This window comes from Calypte anna, chromosome 2 (assembly GCF_003957555.1).
Source record: "Calypte anna isolate BGI_N300 chromosome 2, bCalAnn1_v1.p, whole genome shotgun sequence".
NCBI classification, from domain to species: domain Eukaryota; kingdom Metazoa; phylum Chordata; class Aves; order Apodiformes; family Trochilidae; genus Calypte; species Calypte anna.
The window spans coordinates 32,086,442-32,109,313 of NC_044245.1; the positions used below are offsets into that span (position 1 = coordinate 32,086,442).

The following is a 22,872-nucleotide window of genomic DNA, read 5'->3' on the forward strand; positions in this document are numbered from 1 at the left end:
TAAGAAAAATCCACCAATGTATTTACTTAATTTTCCTCAGGCTTCTTTCCCACTCCATTCACAAATCAAAAAGTAATTATTTTTTGCCTAGACAGATTTCTTTCTCTCTAGCAACCATGACAATGATAATGCCATAACAGTGATACAGACTACTGCAACTGTTACAACTGATGGAGCCTTGTGGGGTTTTATCTTCAAAAAGATGTGCTGGGTTGCTAACAGCAAACAGCTATAATAATTAGAGAGCTTCCACTCCAGCTCTGATCTGAACATGAATCCTGGTACAAAGCTGGGCTGTACCTGTCCAACACACCCTCCTCAGCCTGCAACATAAGAAGGCAGCAATTGCTGCAGGAGTAAATGCTCATTTATTCCTAGTTCTTACTTGTGCCAGGCAAGGAGTGGGGGAAGGGAGAGAAAATTACAGAACAGTTGCACTTATCATTTCCCCCCACTTCAAACTCTTGCATTTGACATCACTGGCTGTGTTATAGGGGGAATAGGCCATAGGTGCCATGGTTAGCAGATGAAATGGTACTGCTGTTTGAAGGTGGCTGGATGCAGGGAGTGTTGTCATGAATCCCAATCCGTTTCCATGTGGCAGCAGATTTTTCCTCATGGTTGCTAAGGCACAGCAAGCGGAGTTGGTTGGGAAGCTGACTTTCAGCAGATACCAGTTATATGAAAGCATATAATCTGCCTGCATATAATTTCTGCCAAATAATATTCCTAACAACCTTCCCCCACTGCTCCTCTTGAAACCCCCTGTCAGGATTCATGGATAGAACAACCAGTGGAACAGTTCTCTGCATTATTATTTATTCAAGATTAAATATAAAACCTTTTATAAAAAAACCTTCTTTATAAAGGAACTTCCCCTGCTCTTTTTAAAACTTCAGACACCTAGGTGAAGCATAAAATAGTCAAAAAGCTGTAAAAAAGAAATCTGTACTCAGCAGAGTTTGCAGTGTAGGGTTTCCAGGTGAGCTTGCAAAGCTCTCTCAAAACCTAAATGGATCATGAGTGAAAGGAAACCACAGAGTGTATTGTCATCTGTTTTCTGTATGAAAAGGAGCTGCAATTAATCTGAGTACGTTATTTCACAAAAGGGAAATCCACAGCTCATGGTTTGGCCTCACCTCCCCTAAAGCAGAAAGGAGCCTGCAAAGTAAATGTCGGCTCTTTGGAAAGACAGGTAGTGATTTTGGGGGTTTAAAGATCTATTTCTGAGAGGACTACAGTCAGGAAAGAAATGCACTTAGAAGCATTGCTGTATTTCCCAATGCCTACCAAAGTAAATACGGCTGAATGACTTTATGTTCAAAGAAAACTTTTTTTTTAATTAATCTGGCATAAAGCCAGCCACTTCTGAAGTCTCCATAGCCTAGCAAGGAGTGCAATTCAGTTCACAAGTGTGAATTCTGTTTGCAATGCTTTTTTTTTTCCCCCTAGAAGAACAAGTGAAGAATAGACAAGAATACCACAGAATACAGTACACCAGGCCTGTCTGGTTTCTCACCTCCCTCTTCCCCAGTCCTACCATGGGAGAAAAGCTCCAGGTAAATCCAGCTTCAGAAAGGCACTGACAGAGGCCTGAATCTCCTCTGTCCCCATCCTGTACCTCAGACAAACTCTCAGCATCTTCACATGAAAGCCAGCTCGATTTGAGAGAAAGTATGGAATAGTGAGCTGGCAGAGGAGGGTGCCTGGATTAGAGAAACACTATGTTCCTTAAAAAAAAAGGAGACTTACTCTCCTGCTAATGATGCATTTCCACAACCAGATTAAAGTACCATAAAATGAGGCTGCTGACAAGGAGGTCGTGTGCTTCTTCCATCTCCTGTTTCGCTTTCCTATCCCTACTGCTCTTGAGCTTTGTCCTTCCACCCGTGTCAGCCAAGCCGTGTCCTGACCCAAGCCAAAGGACCAACAGCTCCAGATTGGCTCCTTAAATAACGGTTCCTTTTAACCCAGATTATTTCCCTCCACCAGGTCACTGGGAAGCCACACAGACACGATCGCTAGCAAGGCAGGGGCACGGGCAAAAGCCGTGGGACACGGAGGGAGGCAGGAAGGGACAGCTGTGTTCAGAGGAAGCACTTGTTTATGCTGAATTAAAACTATCCAAGGAATGATGGCAAAAAACACGCCTAATAAATCCTTGGTGTCTCTGCTCCTTCAACATAAAAAGGAAGTTAACTATGCCCACAAAAAGTTAAAACAAAATTCAAAGGTGTCAGTAATGAGGAACTTCACCTTCTGCCTTCATGTTCACATAAGTGCATCAGTTTAAGTAAAATAGAAATCATATCTCATTTAACTCATAGACCAATTGTAGATGGAGGGGGCCTACAAGCTGGGATAGGGCTTTTTAAATGGATGTGTAACGAGAGGACAAGGGGAAATAGTTTCAAGCTTGAAGAGGGGAGATTTAGCTTAGACACTAGGAAAAAATTCTTTCCTGTGAGGGTGGCGAGATCCTGGAACAGATTGCCCAGGGAATCTGGTTGCTCCCTCCCTGGAAGTGTCCAAGGCCAGGTTGGATGGGGCCTTGAACAACCTCATTTAGTGGGAGGTGTCTCTGCCCATACAGGCGGGTGGAGTTGGACCTAGATGATCTTTGATGTTCCTTCCAACCCAAACCATTCTATGATTCTATGAAGTCTTCTCTTCCCTACAAAACTTTTGCAAATCATCTGCTAATACAATGTTTGCAATGAGAGTTTATTAAACAGGAAAAGAAGAAACAGAATTTTATTGCTTTTTGTCATGATTTATACAACATTAAGACATGCAGAGCACACTTACTTGACTACTCGTGTTGCTTCATTAATCTAACTTTATTACAGCATTTGTGCTCTAATTTGCCATTTCAGCCATTTCTTTTCCAAATGCTGCCTTAAAAGCTTCCCAGAGCATTTCACTCTTCCTGGCTGTCAGCAACATTTCACAGGAAAGCAGCATCCTCCCTTTTTCAGTACAAAATAGGCACTGTACAGACTGTCACTGTAAAAGATTAGCAACATTGCTGCATTTCTTTTGCTTTTAAAACTCAGTACACAATAAATACAGTAGATGGTCTTTGTAATCCACCATCGTGTTTCCAACCATCAGCATCTGGTTTGGTTTTGATGTGGAGGGCAGCATGCAAGAGCAGGCAGGAGGGATGGTTTCTAGTGATTATTAAAACTTTATGCCATAATTAATATTCCTAATGAGACAAATTATAATTTAATAATATATTATTTTGAATTTTCAGAAGAGTGAGCACTGGATATTTCACACTATAATAAAAAAAATATTCCCAGTGACAGGTTACCATTTCTTCTCTGACTGATCTAAACAAAGACATTGACAAAATGGTCAAGAGAGAGATCAAGAGTAGGAAAATGCAGATTGCATGCATACTTAAAAGCTTTTTAAAGTGCCTCTGTTAGCACATTTCTTGTGTTGGCAGCAAAATACCTTTTCATGACACATTTCTGAATGAAAAAAGAAAGCAGGATCATCATCTTGGCAAAGACATTTCTGCCAGCCAGCCAGCCTGACTCAAAACCATGCATTAGTGAAAATAAATTTCACAGGAAAATTGTGTGTCAAACACAAGAATGAATGCCCAGGATGTAAAATCTCCTTCTTGAAGTTTTCATAACTTGACCAGACAAGGCCCTGCATGACTGCTCTGGCTTCAAAGTCAGCCCTGCTCAGGCCAGGGGCTGGATCAGACAACCCCCAGGAGGCCCCTTCAAGCCGAAATTATTCTGTAATTCTCTCCTGCTTCATCACTGCCATACACAACTTAATTCTGCTCCTCTAACCAGCTGCATCAGGCATGGGAAAGAAAGTCTGTAGATCTACAGAGCAACCAGAAACACTTCTGTAGTTGCACCCTGTGTTTTAGAAAGGCTCTTAAAACCCACATATTTTCATGTTAGCCTTTGACCAAAACTTCTTCCTATCACATTACCCAAGGTGCCAGACCTCAGCTGCTGACAGGCTGAGCTGATGTACTTCTGCTGTCATCACTACTGCACGTAACACTGGTGCAAGACCTTGGCCCTCAGCAACTCATACTTGCCAGAGATTAGCTACAATAAAGTTTTTAAAACAGACAATCAATTAAAGAATTGATTCATCTGACCTGTTACTACCAACCACTCATCATATAGATGTAAGTTTAAATGCTCCCTTCTCTGGTGGTAGGCAAAGTCAGCATGGTTAGGTACTTGATTTTCCCCCGTGCAGGCCCAGGAGCTTTCTTGTGAACTGTCCCTATGACCCTGCTGCAAGGATACTCACCTCTGCCACAAGATTTGTGACAAGCAGAAGAAGGGAAAAATATCCAATGTTGCTGCAACTATTTCAGCTAATGTAGAGGCAGGAACAAAACTTCAACTACTAGTAAATATTCATCAAATCAGCTGTGAATGATGTTGACAATAAATAGCTAAAATGTCAATTGAAAGTATATATATTATTAAGTATATATATAAAAATCTTAATTTATTCAGAAAAAAATGCCAAATAACTAGTTTTATATATTTCAATAACCACAGTATATTTAATGTTTCAAGTAAAAAAAGACAAAGTTAAAATTCAGCGCTTTGATTATGATTTATGATAATACTTCACAATTAATTGCACCAGTCTAGTTTACTGTTTGAAACATATCTATATATATATAGAAAACTTTTTTTCCCAGTGAGCTGCACACATAGTCCACTAGTTGCTTTACAAGTGTGAGAAGACATGTTTTTAATGCCTCTGTTCTTGAATATCCCTTATCTCAAAGAAGAGGACACCTTTACCATTGCCTGCACAAAAGGAAGGTCACCTAGTAATTTCCCAAACCTTATTCCTAGAAGTAGAGCATAGTTATTCCTTTCAGGTACAAGAGATTGAAATTCTTTACTGTTTGTTTCCAAGAAACTGGTTTTCTGATTTTGCAGATACTGTGATTTCCCTGCCCGTGCACTGGAACAGAGCACCCTGAGAGCTCTGGAGCCCTCAGCCCTTTGAGACTCCCTGGCTCAGATCTGCTACCACCTCAGGGCTTGAAGCTCTCTGCCATTTAGCCAGGGTAGCCCCACTTAAGTTCAGCTACCTATGGGACATTTATAACACCACAAAACATGTATAAAACTGCTGATTTTTGCTTTTCTTGCTTCTGAGATTTTCAGAGTATGGAAAACAGCCTCCGAGCTGGGTGGACAAACTCTGGTTGAAGAAATTGCATTAAAGCCTTAAGAGTTTGAGAATCTGCAGTACCGGTGTTTGTGTTGGCATCACTCTGTAATGTGACCTCTTGGGAACAATATTAATTTCACTGACAGTAGCTCTTGGCACAAGTCGGTGCCAACTTACTATGGACTGGATAGTGGGAGTTCTTAACCACTTCCAGAAGAACAGCTGTAATTTACATTTTTGCAGAAAAACCATTAAAGTTTAACTATTTTAGTTTCATGATAGTCACAGCCTCACTGCACAGACAGCTTAAATTGGTATGCAAAGAAAGAAAAAAAATTGTTCTCTTGGATCACACAAGCAATTCCTTGGCAAAGGAAATCCTTGGAACTCCTCACTTGCTCACAGCAGAGCCTCAGTACTATTTGGAGCCCTGCTACCGGCACCTTCAAACAGAATGGCATCACACTAACCCTGATAACATCTTTTTTGTGCTTGAATACCTTTGGTCTTGCTGTTGAAGCAGGAACAAATGAAAACTCAAGTGCACTCCATTTCTAAAGGGAGGTTTGCTACCTCTGAAATGGGGAGGGACTTGAAAAACAAGGCAGTTCAAAAGTCTGCCTGTGTGCCAGAAACCACCCTGGGCCAGTGATTCCTTCCTGACTGCTTAGCACATGGAGTAACATGGGAAGCAGTGTGCAGCAACTGCTACATGTGAAATAGGATTAGAACATGAACTGGAGTCTAGCATATACAAACAGCCACTAAAAGCAGCTCAGGTAATTTTATATTTCACTAGACTGAACAGCTACAGAACCAGGAAGTATCATAGGTGCAAAACACAGGTGAGTCTTGTAAATTTTTGTCCCAAGTACCCAACAGATACAAGTTTTACTTAATATATAAGATCATAACCAAGTAATCTAAGTTACTTATCTTACACAGATTAAGCTGTTAAGAAAGTAAAAGATGTGCTTAGCACGTCCATAAAGTCAGAGAAACAGTTCAAGCATCTTTAGATAGGAACCTTCTTCATGAAGATAGACTCAAGAAAAGAATAGTCTTGGAAATTAGGTTAGACCTCTACTCTAAAGAGGCAGATTTGACATGCCAGAGGGATGGGATGTCATACAGGGGAATCCAGACAAGCTGGAGAAGTGCAAGGTCCTAGACCTGGCTTGAGGCAAGCCCTGGTATTACTGCCTTTCCTATGATGTATACCTTTATTTTAATTCTTTATTCATTGTCCACACACATTTGATATTACTTAAGTACATGGAAATGTTGCATCATGCCTGTGCTGAATTACTTTGAATGTGCTCACTCGAAACGAAGTTAAGTCTCCAAGTCCTTCTTCCCACTGCTGTAGAAGTTTGACCCCTCTGTGTGGGGCTGGGGCTTTCTTATCTCTTGAGATTTTCCAGCTGGTAACAAAGAGTATTTTAATTTTGATCTACAGTTTTGAAGGGTAGGACCTTGCTCCAACAAGACACATTTGAAAATGTCATGAGCAGAACTTGTCCTCCTAAGGGTTCTCTGCATTCATAACTTATTTTCAAGCCAGCACAGGCAAGATAAGACAAGGCCTGCACAGGTAATACCTGCAGTGGTGCCCAGGCTTAGAATAGAAATGTTCAATAGATGCGCAGTCTAAGTGAAAAAGCCAATTTGACAATGAGATTAATCCCCTCAGGTAAGATACACCGCTCAAATTAATAGAAAAATGAAGTATTAAACTATGTTGCACTAAGCTTTTTGTGGAGAAGCTATAGATGAAAAAACTATCCTAGGCAGCCTCACTTACTAAGTAAACAAATACGTCTTCCCACATGTTTAATTGCTGCTGTCCCACACCAGTTTCTTAATTCCTCATATGCATTAGATTGCCTTTAAAGTATTAAAAAGGCACATTTTTTTCTTTGGTATGAAACATTCTTCCTTAAACAGAAAAAGCCCTTCACATTATGAGAATCAAAAGATTAGAAGATTTTTCTACATTTACACCTCATTAAATTATCTGAATTAATTAACCTTTGATTACATTTGGAACTATTATCTAGTTTTGCATCCCAACAGAAGTCCTACCATATGATGTCTATATCTGAGTCAATCTTACTCTCATATTTAACGGGATATGCCAAAAAAAAAAAAAAAAAAAAAAAAAAAGTGCTAGAGTCTACAGTAGCAGGAAAAAATAATAATTCATATATTGGAAAAAAGAAGTCCATAGTATCACAGTCATGCAGGAATCTGAGGTGAATTGTTTGTTATGAAGTTAAAAGTTAAACATACATGCCTGTGTAAAATGATGTGTCTCTTGACAAAGAGTTTAAGTTCTCTATGCTTTCAACAAGATCTCTGTACATCAGGTACTGTAAGGAAGGTTACTCCTCCAGAGGAACTGTTTGGGTGTTACATAGCTCACCACAGAACAGGCCAGACCTCTAACCAGATAGTCCAAAAAATATGTATCAGAAAATCATGCTAAGACTTTAACTGTACCTGCCACAGTTCAGTGAAACTCTATTAAGCAGCTTTCCTACTCAATGGATTTAAAGTTTTTATTTTAAAACAGAAGCATTTTGGCTTGAAAGTTGTGGACGATTTTTCTAAGGCCATTTCAAAGCATATATGAAGCAGTAAGCACCTGCAGAATCTGAAATGAAAACCCAGAAAATACCTCATCCCTCACTGAAGACAGCAGTGGTAGCACTATAACTATTTTTAAAGAAATACTCATGAGACCACGTAAGAGAGAAGCAGAAGGACACAATGGGAACATGAGCATGCTTATCAGTTGTGTGAACCAGGGCATATGAAAGAAAAGTAGAATAGCCTCTGCATTACTCACAGCCAAAGTATAGCTGAGTGCATCCTGAACAAAGCAACCTCAAAGAGCCAGCAGAACAGTCTGCTGATGCCATAGTACAATCAGAGGAAAGGACTCACACATCACTGCCTTTCCACAAGGTCACATTTCCAGCACCTGAGGACAGACAGGCCAGGCAGCCAGCTCTAGGAAAAAAGTATATTTGAAGAGCTTCTGAGCACTAGATTAGGCAGCAGCTCACACATTCCCTGTGCGACTTACTTGGCCCACCAAGCACACACCACTGTCCAGGGCTCCACATTCATGTTAAACAACAATGCAAAACTAAACCACCTTCGTCTGCCTCACCAAATTGGGTCTTCATCCCAAGTTCCATGAAATGGTCTTTGTCCCATGGAAATAGAAGGACCAGTGGTAAAGACTGACCACATTTATTTAGATCCAGGGGCAGAAAGACTGAACTTTACTCCTCTAATGTTCTGCATCATAGGTAATGCTTGCATCAATCACTTCAAAACAGTTAACCTCCTTTCACTTGCTCACTGTATCCTGGTTACCAGCCCACTCAGATTTAAAAGTGAGTGATAAATATCACTTTCAGTCAGCAAATGTTTTCTGACCTACGCAAAGCAGGAGGCGGGAGAGAGAGAGATTTGAGGGGAGAGAAGGGGAAGTGTTGTTGTAAAAGGATGGTCAAAGCAATATGTCCATTAGAGGTACTAAATTGTTGGAGAATTTAGACCAAAATCAAGGTAGCAAAATGATCCAAAATATTAACATATTGCAACATTCCCCACCAATGGGTCAGACAGTACCAGAGATGCTCTACTTGTGTTTCTATAAACACTAACGAAAAGCAAGGTGCCAGTGACATTCCAACAGCCCACCCTCATCAATTCACCAAGGAAACCTAGGTCAGCGTGGATGCCCTATCCAAGTAGTTAATACCTGTTCAGACTCTACCAGCCCCTTTGCCATGACAATCCTAAAAGCCTATCCAGCTCAATAGATCCTTCTGCAGCAAGGACACTCAAAGCCACTGGTTAAACTCTGGTACCAGAGCAGACTGATGGCAAAGAGACCTTCATTTTGAGATAGACTCTCTTCAAGAAATGGTTGATTCTCACCTTGATCAACTTGCTTACTGCCCCATCCTTTTGCACAACCAGACTTGTTTAGATAGGACTTCAAGCCAGTCCTTGTCTCAGTGGAACTACCACCACGAGCTTCATGGTCTTCACAAATTTCACCTAAGCCAGTCTAGCCCTATGGGATAGCATACCTATTTTGTCACCTCTCACATGTCAAAAATAACTGTAGCAAAGCTGAACAGAGTTTCAGCACCTTCTTGGTATGTAGATACATATAGAGAGACTTCAAAAATCAAAGTTTGCAAAAAAATTTTTCACCTCTAACCCATTTGCTGCCTTTTTGCTATGCAGTGCCACAATGTGGGCACTGAACAAACACATCAGCAGAAGTTAACCAAAGAGGGTTAACTCCGGTCCTGGTCAGTAAACACTTGCATTGGACTTCACCCTCTCTGCTCCCTCCACCAGGATTCTATCCACCAGGATATAATCAAAAGATCATAAGGGTTCATGAACAACAAAGTAACGGGAACAGGAATGCTCTGGGGTTCAGAAGATCACACGGGGAGGTTTGTTTGCATGTTTTCAGCGTGCCTCAAGCTTGTTGATGTTTTTAACTTCTCCACTTGTGCCAAGAGATAACAATGACTCACTTAGGAGGGGAAAAGTCCCAGTATAAAGAAGCAAGAATACACATTCTGAAACCGGAGTTGGCTCAGGCTGCAAAGAAGATGACTCACAGATCCTCAGTATTTAGGTTTGTTTCTAAAAGTTGGATAACGTCAAGAACTGCTAAAGCAAGGGATGAAGATTCAGTCTGGTTTATTGTTTAACTCAAAAAAAAAAAAAAATTAAAAAAAAAATAATTAGGTTTCCAGATTGTGAAGTTATACCATTAGCTCTTCAGTAACAAGGGACAATTTCTAACTGAGGTTTATAAAAAGAAATTATTATTATTATTTAGAATGATCTATACATAAAAGATGGAAGAAAGTGATGTTTCCTTATCTACTCCCACCATAAATTTTCCTGTAATGTGTTTTACTATTAATAAGCAACTGAAGTAAGGCCTTCTCTATAATCCAAATAAATGGATTCTTGAAGAGTATAAGTTTACATTGGTTTTAATAAGACCACAACTTTGACTGAATACCAAGTGTTTCTTTGAGAGCTACATTTTGTGTTTAAATGCAAAAGTCTACAACAGAGATATTTTCCATCCCTGTTTTTAATAAAAAGCTTTCCAAGCTTTTGTCTGTAATGTGACATTCTTTGAAAATGTTTGGTAAGTGCTATGCCTGTTAGCTAGTTTTGCTCCTAGCAGCAGTTTTGCCATCAGGCTGCATAAGCAGAAAAATATTAAAAGAAATAAAATAACAAACCACTCTTTCACCTTCCCTGCTTTCTTTTTTGATGTATCAGACAGATAGCTACTTCTTAACAAGTATATTATCTACTCATGATATGAGCTGGTTTTTTTGTATGTTCAGAGACATTACACACAGCAACACTCTGCCATTGTACCTTCAACTTCAGCATAGTCCAGACTCACCCTAACACACAAAATTCCTCCAAAGAAGCTAAAGCAGGGTTTCTTGGAGAGACAAAATACTGTAAATGATCAAGTGACAGCAAGGTAATGAAGGACAAGAATGGGATTAAACAGGCTGCTTCCACTGAGATAAGAAAAACATGAGGACACCTCAATGTTATATTCTAGGCTGAAAGCTGTTTAATAAAAAAGACTTCTGATGACAGGATCCAGATAAGCAAATTTTGCTTTTATAATTTTGATTAGTCTCAACCAGAAGTCAACAAACAACTTCAGATGGACCTAGGCAAGGTAGGTGAGTGAACAACTCCATGTTAAATTACATTTATCCACATCAAATGCAAGGTAACACCCACTGGAAGGAAAACCGCTAACCACTTGCATGGTTTTACATTAGCTACAGCAACTTCAAGAAAGCAGCCTGAATGGCTGTGAAGGCATTTCAGTGAAGAACTAATCTGTGCCACCAGGAATTCTAAAAAGATAGCAAATTGCTAGGATGAAAAGCCTACATGATGGAGAGAGAGAGAGAATTGCATGATTTATATAAATCAGCAGTACAGTCTCATCAAGAATATTACATTCAGCACAAGCCATCACAAGTTCAAAGGGACACTGCAAAACCAGATAGAGTTCAAAATAAGGTAACAAAAATGATTACAGCTTGGAAAGAGCAATCTAGGGAGACTCAGATTGCTTGCTTTGAAAAACAGCTGCATAAAAGAATCCATAAAAATTAATAGTACAGCAGTTGGAACTTCCTATCTCTTAAGAACAACAGAAAGGTCACTGAAATTAAAGGTGGAATATTGCAATTTGGTAAAAAAAAAATGCTTTCATGAAGAACAGAAAAAAACAAAACATTTTCCTTTCCTCTGTCATGTCATTATCACCAAACCCCACACGCAAGGTCTGTAAATGGGAGCTCTAAGATTAGAGACATCTCAATGGAAAAAAAACAAGAGACATTAACCCTGCTATTTGGCTTGGAGACTCACCAGTTTTAATGCATGTCCTGGCAACCTAAGAGACCTATTGATTTGCAGCCATTCATTAAAGTGCAGTGAAAGCCATAATTAGATAAATAGGCTTAGTAAAACTAACCTGAAACTCATTTGTTTGGGGACTGTCTGTTTAATGAGATAAAACAATAAATTAAATATCTGCTGAATGTTCCTCCCTGTATCTTTCAACACAATAATAAAAATATAAATAAAGAGGTATTAATTTATTCTTCATTTAACTACCTTTTTTTTTTAATGTATTTTATTCCAGCAATTGCTGTCGGAGTCAATTACAAAGACGGTATGTATGAATAACTATGTCCTAACAGGCTGACCAGTTTTATCAATCTCTTTCATACATGTCAATACTGGAGAAGAAAGAGAATAGGTCTTTTAATCCTTTGAAAACACTCTTTGAGCTGTCAGGGAACAGCGTTATAGTGGCTTGTATGGTGTAATTTTTTAAGTAGCCAAGTTCTATTTTTGGACATGATTATGTCTTTTCCTTGTGAACAGAAGTTAAATTTTTGTTAATTTTTTCAAGTGTTTATAACAATTAATCTAGCAGAATTATTGTATTTTAACTATATTCTTCCAACAAAATGTCAAGGAAGACTACTTTAAAGAATACTAATAAGTGAGTGTTAGGAAGGACAGACATTACACTTATTAACCCAAAACAACCTTAAGGTTGGGATCACGGTGTCCTCACCTTTGTTCTCTGGCAGTTCACTACTAGATCCTGATTTTGTTCCATTAGGACTTGCATCTCCCATGAGTTTGTCCTTCCTTAACAAACATCACAAACCTTGGTTCTTCCTGCAGCACAGATTCAGCAGCAGACTTGCAGCCCACACCCCCAAATTTGCTTTTGTTGCCAAGAGGCTTCAGGCACTGCAGAAATTACAAACTACAACAAATCAGGGGATTGTACACGAGCTGGGACACAGACCAGATCTAAGGGATTCTTTTAGCTCATTCCTTCAGCCACCCAGTAAACAACAGCATTGTGACTTTGAAAGCAAATCATGCATGTGCATTGTTTCCCTCCCCTTCTTTCCATATTTTAAAAGTCAATTTATGCATCACTGAAGTGCATTCACCTATGGGATGAAATGGAGCATCTGCTTAGCAGTGTGCAGTAGCAGTCTATGGCAGCGAATGATTACCACATCCATCTGAAATTACAAAGTGTTTTAGGATCACTGAGTCTAACTCTGTCAGCCAGAACTTGGTAAGAAAACCACAATAAAATAAAATATGCCACACACAACAAATAAACAAAACCCAAACATCTGCTCTCTGCCCTACTCCCTACCCCAAACAGCATCATAAATTATTGATGAAATGGTCTGGACTTCAATTTTCTGTTGCCTTCTTGATGTGCTGGTGTTTGGTTTCATTTGGTGGGTTTTGATGAGGCTTTTTGGAGGAGGGGCGTGGGCTCATCCAAAATGCAGACCTGCAAACTGCATACCACCTACTGCATCATGAAAGGCATGGTTTGCCATAAATTGATTTGACCAGGGGTATCACTGCAAGCAGTCACAGCCCCTTGCTTGGTACTGCTTGTTCCAGAGTCCCAGGGGTGATATTGACACAAGACCTGCAGAGATGCTCAGAAGAGCCAGCAGCAGCAGCTACCAGCTGGTTACAGTAAAGCATACTCATATAAAACCCACTCCATAATAAAGCAACAGGACTGCTGGAGAACCTCAGAACTGTTTCCTTCTTTCCTTACTGCTCTATTCATGTAGCCCATGTGTGTCTCAGCCACATAAATACTGTGTGATGTTCAGAGAACAAGGAAAAAAAAGCACCCCCTTATCCCAAATGAAGAAAGAAAAAGAAAGTTGCATGCCTCATAATCAATCATTTTAAAAAGGAAAACTAAAAATCACCCATCCTTTTAAGTTTAATGGGTTAATTCCATTCTAAAACTCAAGGCAAAAAAATTATTACGGATGCTATGAATACAGTTCTGCTGGTATTTATATAGGCTGAAGGGACTGTTTCTCTGTAATCAGCAGAATATTTTCTTTTTTGCACTATAAAAAGTATAGTGACTTTTAATCAGTTAGCCTGCTGTGTCCTCTCTGGGAAAACATCTTATGGAAAAGGAATTCATCAGAATAAACTGTATACTATAGCATTTACATATAAACAATTGACCCTAGCTTAATATAACAGCCACAAGGAGAACATTTTACAAGGTCAGACTAACCCAAGTCAAACTATAAGTCAACCAAGATAAAAGACACCATGACAGTCATGAATAGCTACTACTTTTTACATCTGTCAGTTGAAAATACTCAGATCCTGCTTCCATGGCTTTTAACTTTACAGCTCAGATGACATTTTTTATCCTTAAACTTTTGCCAAAAGCACACACATAATGAAAAATGTTTAAATCAAAAGATGTCATATAGATAAAGTTTATAGCGCAAATGCAAAAAAGGCAACCTAAAAAATTCCAGAGAAATGGATGCATGCACATGGACTATATCTTCAAGACAACCTGATGTGGAGAAAAAGAGATTTTGGAGTTTGTGCACAAAGACCAGAGTAACATACGGATGGCCCAGCCAAGCCAGCCCTGAGAGATCACAGAAGAACACGACACTCTTGCTCTGTCACAAGTTAAAAGGTGTGCCATTTTATTTTTCAGTCCCACAGCACCATGCTGACCTCCAACCAGTGCCAAAGCTCTCCTTCTAAGCAATATTATGAGCCCCTAATAGAGGATGGTTCACATCCCAAGGAGATGACTGTGTGACCAGACCTACAGCACCTGGCTGGCTGGGATCAGGCATGGGAACATGGCAAGAACCATCTACAGTCCTGAGTAGTTCAGCAGAGCCAGCCCAAAAGTCTGTGTGCAAAACCCCATTGCTTCATTCATTGGCTTTTTTTTTTATGGGGCCAGGTCAGAAACTGTGGATAGACAGAAGCACTTCAGCTTTAACTGAATAAGCAAATTTTATAGTATAAAGATATATAATTTAGATATACATATATAGCGTGTGTATGTGTATATATATATACATATGTAGATATATCTATGCTTAAGTTATGTAAGTATAAAGTTACATAGTGAAGTATAAAGAACAAGGACATTCCTTTCCCATATATGAAATATTACTTTAATTGTTATGTATTGTTTTATTACCACGGTTTTCTGTGAGTTAGGTTGAAGAAATGTCATTTTCTGCTTTTCCTGGGTTTTTTCCCCTTTAAAAAGCTATCGCCATCTATTTTCAGCATTTTCATCAGCATAAAAATGCACAGCTTGTTTTGCAATTTCCTCAAGGAGCAAATGGAATTCAAACCACTGGGGCCATATGAGTAACAACAACTGAATAGAAACCTTAACAGGGTTTGTCATAATTGTACAATGTGGCCTTATTCACTCATCCTGGCAGCTGGGAAATCTAGCGTGAATTAAACAATAATGCAGGTTTGCAACCAAGCAAATTAAAGTATACACTTCCACAAAGTGAATTTTATTCCTCTTTAAATATATAACTAAGGGGACAATTAACTCACATTTAAAGTGAGCCTTTCATCAAGATGCAACACGAGCAGAAATTTTTGCAAATACACAGGCATTCCTTTTAATTCCAGTAGTAATCTTATTTCCTACATAAATTTCCTTGATAGGTTTCCAAGCCACAAGTGGCAGTACCACATCTGAGAATCTGCAGGTTTTGTCTCTTAGAAATAGAGGCAAAACCAAAAGTGAAAGTAGTGAGATCATTGTTTTACCAGAGTTACATGTGCAGGGTTGACCAGTATTTTTTTCAGAGTCCCTTACTGAGGGTATTAGTTATACAAGAAAAGTAGCACTTTAAGACAGTATGGGCAAAATTAACTAAAACTTGAATTCAAGCTTGCCCATTCGAAACATGGGCAAGGTGTTAAAGACAAGACCAGTGCTTTATGGCAGCCAGCTGTGGGTCAAAGAGGGAGTTACCAGGTTACACTCTGGCCAGAAGAGCAAAGGGAAACAGAATCTGTACCATAGCTTAGAGCAAGCTGCTGCATTTTTTCTGTATCAAGGGGTGGGTGTCAATTTTATGCACCTTCCATGAGCCACATGATGGCACCTCTCCCCATGCACTGACAGTGGCAACAGCTACTGCTGCACCTGGCCCTTGCCAGGGATGCTAGAAAGCACCTGAGATGTCAGTCCAGCCTCACACCCTGTGCCAGTGTAAAACCACAGGCAGTGGGCGTCATCCTGGCAATCAGATTAACCCCCAGCCTCAGGGAGAAAAATCACTTTGCATTCTACAAAACTTACTAGGTTACCTCCTAGGGCAGAAGAGTGGGTTTGCCTTACATTTAATTCAACTGTACTTAATCAAACCATGGCATCATTTCTCAGATGTCATAACACATGGGCTAATTAAGAAGTGCTCTCAATTCGGTAATTCACTGACTATGAAACAAGTTATTATGCAAATAAACACAAGAGACACTGCAATTCCCCATCAGCTACCGTGGTCACTGTCGCTCAGCTATTTTACTCATTACTCAACATTTCATGTGTCAGCAGTCACAGACCTGACAAGTTAAAGGATACTGTGAAAGACAATTATCTTAATCAAGTACATTTAGCGGGAATACATTAATAAGCCTGATTACAATAGGAAAAATTCAAGACTACTTAGCAAGGCTATTTTTAGTAGCATAACAATTGCCAAAGTGATGAAGGTATTAAGTTACTGAGGTATTAAGTTACTGCCTCCATGGCAGGCTTTAAAGCAAAATGTCACCAATATCAACCAGCCTACTTTGAGAATACTTCTGACAGTGAAACTTTTGATGCACAGAGCAAATCCAGTATTTTGTGTGCTAATTTCATCCAGTACAGCACACACCATAAGACCTCATCTTTTTAATGCATGAGAAACTCCAAAATTAAAGCCTTTGTAGTATATATAAACATAGGTATTGGAGCAGTCATTCTGAATTTTTTTTCTCCTCTTAAGCAACACTGGTCAAATCAGCATAAAGGTGCTAAGGAAATGTGTTGATGGCACAAAACTGGAGGCATTGTCAAAAAAATGGAATGGTGTACAGGAAGATTAGATTTCAAAGGCTGGAATTTCAGGCAAAGAGTGTAGTCTAGCCACATGAAAAATAAGGTCACTCAGACACTACTAAGATGAGAAACTGCCAACAAGAATATGGACTGCTATAAAAGTCAGTGATGGAAAGATCACCTGAGTACAAGATTAATCTTTATGCTTGGCTCAAGCAAAATGTAACTATCAACCACCAACACAATGTAGCCACAGAAGGAAGTACTGGAAATTCTGAGTATTTCCAGAACGGAATTTCTACTGTCCAGGCAAAACCTCATCTATGACACTACGGTTTCCTCAATCTCAAAATTAATTGATTATAGAGGAAAGTAACTCAAATTACATAATCAACTGGAAGCTTCTTAAGACAGATGAATAGCTTAGCAAAATGTAGGCTGAGAGGTTCAAATACTCCATTTAATTAAAACAGATTGCATATAATTTAGTGTTTTTCCTCTGCCAAAGAAGAGTTGTCTCCAACAGCATGACAGCTGCCAGTGCCAGAATATATGATGGATATCTCTAATACATGCCAACCCTCCAGCTATTTTCAGCTTGGGAACCTTCTGTGCCTGATGGGGATTCTGTAAGTTATGTATTTCCCTTCCATGAACTCATTCAGTCTCACCCTCAACCTGTATAAACTTTCAGCACCCCTACGCTAACTCTTGTGGTTTGTTTTCAACAAGAAACCCTACAGTAAGTTTATATCCTGACATACACATACAGCAAAGTTGTCACTCAAAACACAGCTAAGATGAAGAACTTAGCCTGAGAACGTTTGTCTGGCTGAAGACCTCTTGGAAGGCCACAAAAGTCATTACAGAAAAGACCAATGGCATCTCTTAAACTTCCAGCAAGCCAGAAGGAATGGCCCATAGTGAAGGTTGGTACAGGCGAGCAAGTTCTTTTACAATATCCAAGCAATGGGGTTTCACACCATGACATCCAAAAGGTTTTCCATCTCCACTACTGTCACAAGGAGTAACATTCGTGCTTATGTATAACTGTATTTTGTGTGCAAATCTGGGTAAACCTAGAGAGCAGAAGTCATAAAAAAGTGTGTGTGTGTGTGTGTGTGTGTGCGCGCGCATGTCTCTGTGCAAGAAATTCCTCCTCCAACTTCTGAGCATTCCCTGCTCTCCCAGGAGGCACTCGGGAGCAGCACTATCTCCATTAAGAGTTCAACTGAGTGCTTTGAAAAGGAGTTTTGGTATGATGGAGTGACTTCTGCACTGATGTGCCTGCAGGACTTCACTACTGAATTTCCTGGCGTTTCCAGGGGCCAGGACCCGTATTTCATGACTAACTACAAGAAAAAGGGAAGGAGAGGAAGACATCTTCAGCAAGCACCAGGAAGAACAGCAAAGACAGTTCGTAAACAAAATACTCATGCTCTGCTACATGTACACCTACCACATACCTCAAGGAGACAAAGTAGGAAACAGAAGGGTCTCACTTTCCAAAGATCTTGAGAAATATGTCAGAGGGGAACAGTTCCACAGAGCACAGTGACTCACTACAACAGATCCCTTCTCTGCCTCTGCACAAGCTCTGACACAAACACAACTACCCCAACAAGAGAGTCCATCATCTTCTGCAGTTTTATGCAGCACAAAGCAGAGGAGGAGGGGTAAAATCCAAGCCCCTCACTGTGCAACTACACACTAATCTCCAGTGCTGTCTTGGATGGCTGTGCAGCACCTGCACTGAATTTAAGAGAATCAGGGACAAGGCCAATGTCCAGTTCAAAGTTCAGGAGCTTTAGTAAAAACAATGGGCTTCACTAGCAGAGGAAGTGGAGGTTAGTTTTACCTGTTATCAAACAGTCTGGTGCCAAGGGCCAAGGATTGAGAAGCTCAAAAGATTTTTTTTAAAAATGAATCCACCCCATACTAGTTTGTAAAATTTATTCCATTTTTTGTACACTACCCTCTACTGTGCAATGCTTGCCTCCCCCACACACCATGGGAAGTGTTTGAACAGCATGCAATGAAGTATATCCTTAAAACAATTATAGCACCCTTAACACTTCCATTATATTTTATTATCTATAGTCCCCGAGCATGCACACATGCAAATTATCTCTGCTTTATAGATGAGGAAGCAAACTGCACTGCAGGCGGTCCCTCAGCAAGTCAGCATCAGAGGCAGACCTCCTGCTCAGGGGGCATAATATTTTTCTAGGAAATTAAGCAAACCAGAATTTCAGCTGGTCAGCATTTACTTGAAAACAGCTCACCTAAGTGAGCAACATTCCTGATGAAACCAGCTGGACAAATAAGACTCTCAGCTTGCTGTTTGAACAAACAAAAAAGCACAAAGAAAAAGTCACTGGAGAGGAAGATCAGACTAAAATTTATTTTTTTTTTCAAAGGGATCCAGGGAATGCAGATTTCATAAGCAAACAAAGCCCTCCAAAAGTTAACTTTGGATTAACCTGCAACATTTTGTTGAGGTGAAAAAAAAAAAAAAAAAAAAAAAAGAAAAGGAAATATTTGTTTCATATTTTTTCCATATTAACCTTCCTTGAAGCTTATTTTAAGGCTTTTTAAGAGTCATGTTAAAAAGGGAAAGCATAAAAAATGCTGCACTTTAATAATCTAACATACCTCTTCCCTCTCCAAAATACTGTCATTTTCAGGGTTGAAACAATTCTTCACATTATACAGAAATGTGTCATGCCCCTAAAATTCCATTTCTGGGAGGAAAAGGCACATGCACAGAGTGGAAAGGAATCAAGCCAGGGCACTGCTAATGAAACCAGGCTGCTCCCTGGGGTATGGCACATATGGGAGTGACGCTCCATGCACCCCAAGTGTCCACTTTGTTTCCAAAGGGAGTAAGTAACATTAACATTACTATTGGACTCCTAGCACTACTGCACCTCAGAATAATTCCACCTGCAGGAGAATCCCTGCAAACCCAGAGACAGCAGATCACAGCAGTCCTGTTCTCCACACAGGTCCAAGCCACTGACCAGAAGGTCCTGCTGGAACCATAGAGCATCTCCACACAGCATTGCTCACTGATCCAAGATCTGCTGGGCTTGGCTCCAGACTGACTTACAAAGTTACCATCCTCCCCCCATTCTTCCGATCAGGATAGACAGCTCAAGAAAAACTTTGCAAGTTGACCCACAGAGTACAGGGAGGCAAAGTCACAGATGAATGCTACCACTATATCTGTCAGACCGTGTTTGCTGGTCCATAACACAGCCCATCAGCAAAGACAGGCAGAGTCTCAGCTGGGACTGTATGAAGCAAGATGGGACCAAGGCTTCAGCAAGCACAACTGAGGAATTGCATGACCCAGGAGGTACCCAGGCACCTCACTGGGATATTAACTCACCCACTGCAAATATTTACTAACTCTTTGTACCATTCACTTGACAAATGTTTTCAGTAGCAGTGAGTAATAACCACGAGGATAAAACTCAGCCTGCTCTGCATAGCATGTCCCTGACGCCTCATGAATTTGTTGTGCTAACATAGTATTGTAGGACTGACTACAAATCAATGCTCCCAGAAGCTGGTTCTGCACTGCTTCTTATCTCCTCACTGCACACTTACTCCACTCCTTAGATAGTATGCTTTTAATGTTGAACAAATAAAACTCCATTCAGAAAAGGTCTCATCTTCACTGGAAGATGGGTATCTGTTGTAAACATCCTGCTAGGGCAAAGCAAGACTTGGCTATTTATACGAATTCCCTTAGGTCTGTGTTCAAATGGACACTTGTCAAGTGGGTTACAATTTCACCAGAGCAATCAAGATCACTACGCATCTCCATACAAACTACTCTTTATTCTGTGGGTTAAACTCACTTGCTGAAAAAAATTAATGTAGAACAGAAATATGAATCAAAACATTACTCAGAAATAGCTGTTCCAGTGCCACTTATGTACTACCTTAATCCTATTTAACTTCTTCGCATGTATGTTTTCTTATAACAAAATATTCACCCAGGAAGTTTTGTTTAAAATTCGCACCCTACTATATTTCACAACAATTTGCCCATGCAGAGAAAGCTTTGTTTACATGGGCGAAGCACTGCAAGGTTGAGGAGGGTACAAATACACACACCATGCTGACTTCTCCCCACTAACTCCCTGTTCTGCCATTTACCACTGAACCAAAACCACATGGCAGATTGCTCCATTCCTCATGTAGACAAACCCAACCCCAAGTAGGTAAACTCAACCCCTTCATTTCATCTCATCAGATGGTGGTTTTCATTCCAGTTTTGGCCTGCAAGTAAAGTTTGCAGCAACCTGATGGCAATCTCACCCCTGGGATACAGCTGCAGCCACAACTGGGAGACAGCAGAGCTGTCACACTGCTTCCTACCAAACCATTCCAGTGCTATCAGCTTTTCTAAAAACAAGTGAACTGGAGTGAAATTTGGCAAGTGATTTTCACAATGCCTACCTCTCCCCACAGCCTCAGTCTCTAGAGGCACAGGAGATCGGCGACGGAGCATGGCTGTAAAGCCATCCTAGCCTCAGGAACCCGAGTGCCGCTTGAAGCTGCTTTAACACAAGTGTCCGTGCACACCTGCACAGCAGCTCCCGACACACCACTGCACGCTTTGGCCCACGCAAGTTCTGCCACATGGGAGGGAAAAAGAATGAAGAGCAGAGCCACAGGAGGAACAAGGCGACCAGGGCAGGGGCACACGCTCATCCTTACTGATATTTCATTTTTACCTGAGCTGGCAGAGGCGGGCCGAGCCCCAGGCCACCTGCTGGCACCCCCTCTGAGGGGCCGCCCGATCGCCCTCCCTCCGCTTCTCCCTCCCCGCCGCCCGCTCGGCACTCCCCGCCGAGGGCCAACACCGGGACCCCGCGGCGTTCCCCCCCCACCCCCGCCGCCCGACCCACCCCGTGTACGGCCGCCCGGCGGGCAGGGCGGGGGCGGCCCCGGCGGGCAGGGCAGGGCCGGGCCGGGCCGGGCCGGGGGGGTTGCCCGGGGCCGCCCGCTGGCTCGCTCACTCACCCGGCCGGCGGCGGCAGCGCTCTTCCTCCGCAGCGTCAGCCCGCTCCGCAGCAGCGCTGGCAGCTCCCGCAGCTTCTGCCGCAGCTGCACCGGCGGCGGCTCATGGGTTCCGCCGCCGGGGTTCCAGCTGCGGGCCAGCTCCGCGCCTTCACACGGCGACGGCATCTTCACGGAGCCCACGGCCATGCCGCATCCCTGCCGGGCTGCGGCGCGCAGAGCCACTCACTCACTCTCTCGTTCGCCCGCCCGCTCTGCCTGCCCGCCTTCCCCTCGCGTTGCCCCAGCCCCGCTCCCACCCACAGGCGGGCAGGAGGCTCGCAGGCAGGAGGCTCGCAGGCAGGAGGCTGGCACACCTTCCCCCGCACTCCGCGGCCCCGCCGGGCGGGCGGGCGGGCAGCCCCGGGCGCAGAAAGGCCTGGCGGCCCTCCGCCTCTCTCGCTCCTTGCCGCGGCCCCGGCGGTGATAAAGGGCAGGTAATGAGGCGGGTGGAGGAGGTGCAGGCGGGAAGAGGCAGAAGGTCCTGTTAACTCCTTTGCTCTCGGGGACCGCCGCCCCGGCCGTGCCCCCCACCCTGCCGGTGTCCTGTGCCCAGCACAGACGCCCTATCCACGGAGGAGGGGGGTACACGAGGAAGGGGCGGTGGATCCGAGCTGAGGTCAGAGGGCTTCAGGCTCCCCCAAGGACTGGGCGGTCTCTGCTCCTTCCTGGAGGTTGTCGAGGCCAGGCTGGAGAAAGCCCCGAGCTGAGCTTGCCTGGGCTGGAAGCCCCCCAGGGTCCCCACCTGCCCGAATCACCTTATGATCCCCAGGGCTTATTTATGGCTGTAAGAGGTGAAGCTCCTCCAGTGGATTCGTGACTCAGGGAGGTGCTTTGTCCTCCATGTCAGCACTGCTCATACTGGAAAAACTGAGCAGTTCGCCCCTGGTGAATGACTTGCTGCCAGTCACTCATGTAATCCCTGGAAGGGAACTCTCCATGCCAGAAACCAGTTCCTTTGCTCTTTGTATGAGGAATAAAGATACACTCAAGGCGCTTGTCTACAATTAAGTAGCTTGAATTATGAGGCCTTATTTAATCTGTGGAATCTGCCTTTTCTACCTCGGTGGTATCAGTGTTGCTTT

The 22,872-nt window shown here is 41.9% G+C and overlaps 1 protein-coding gene across 2 annotated transcripts in view; it reads right to left on the reverse strand.

Annotated features, from left to right (window-relative positions):
* Positions 1 to 22,368, reverse strand: part of RAPGEF5 (Rap guanine nucleotide exchange factor 5) — a 157,985-nt gene extending 135,617 nt beyond the window's left edge. Inside the window, exon 1 of one of the 2 annotated variants that reach the window (XM_030444187.1) lies at positions 21,752 to 22,368. In XM_030444187.1, the coding sequence (XP_030300047.1) occupies positions 21,752 to 21,937 (186 nt within the window). In that variant the 5' untranslated portion in view covers positions 21,938 to 22,368. The remainder of the gene's footprint in view (positions 1 to 21,751) is intronic. The other variant, XM_030444186.1, reaches the window with a different exon arrangement.
* Between the last annotated feature and the right edge of the window lie 504 nt (positions 22,369 to 22,872).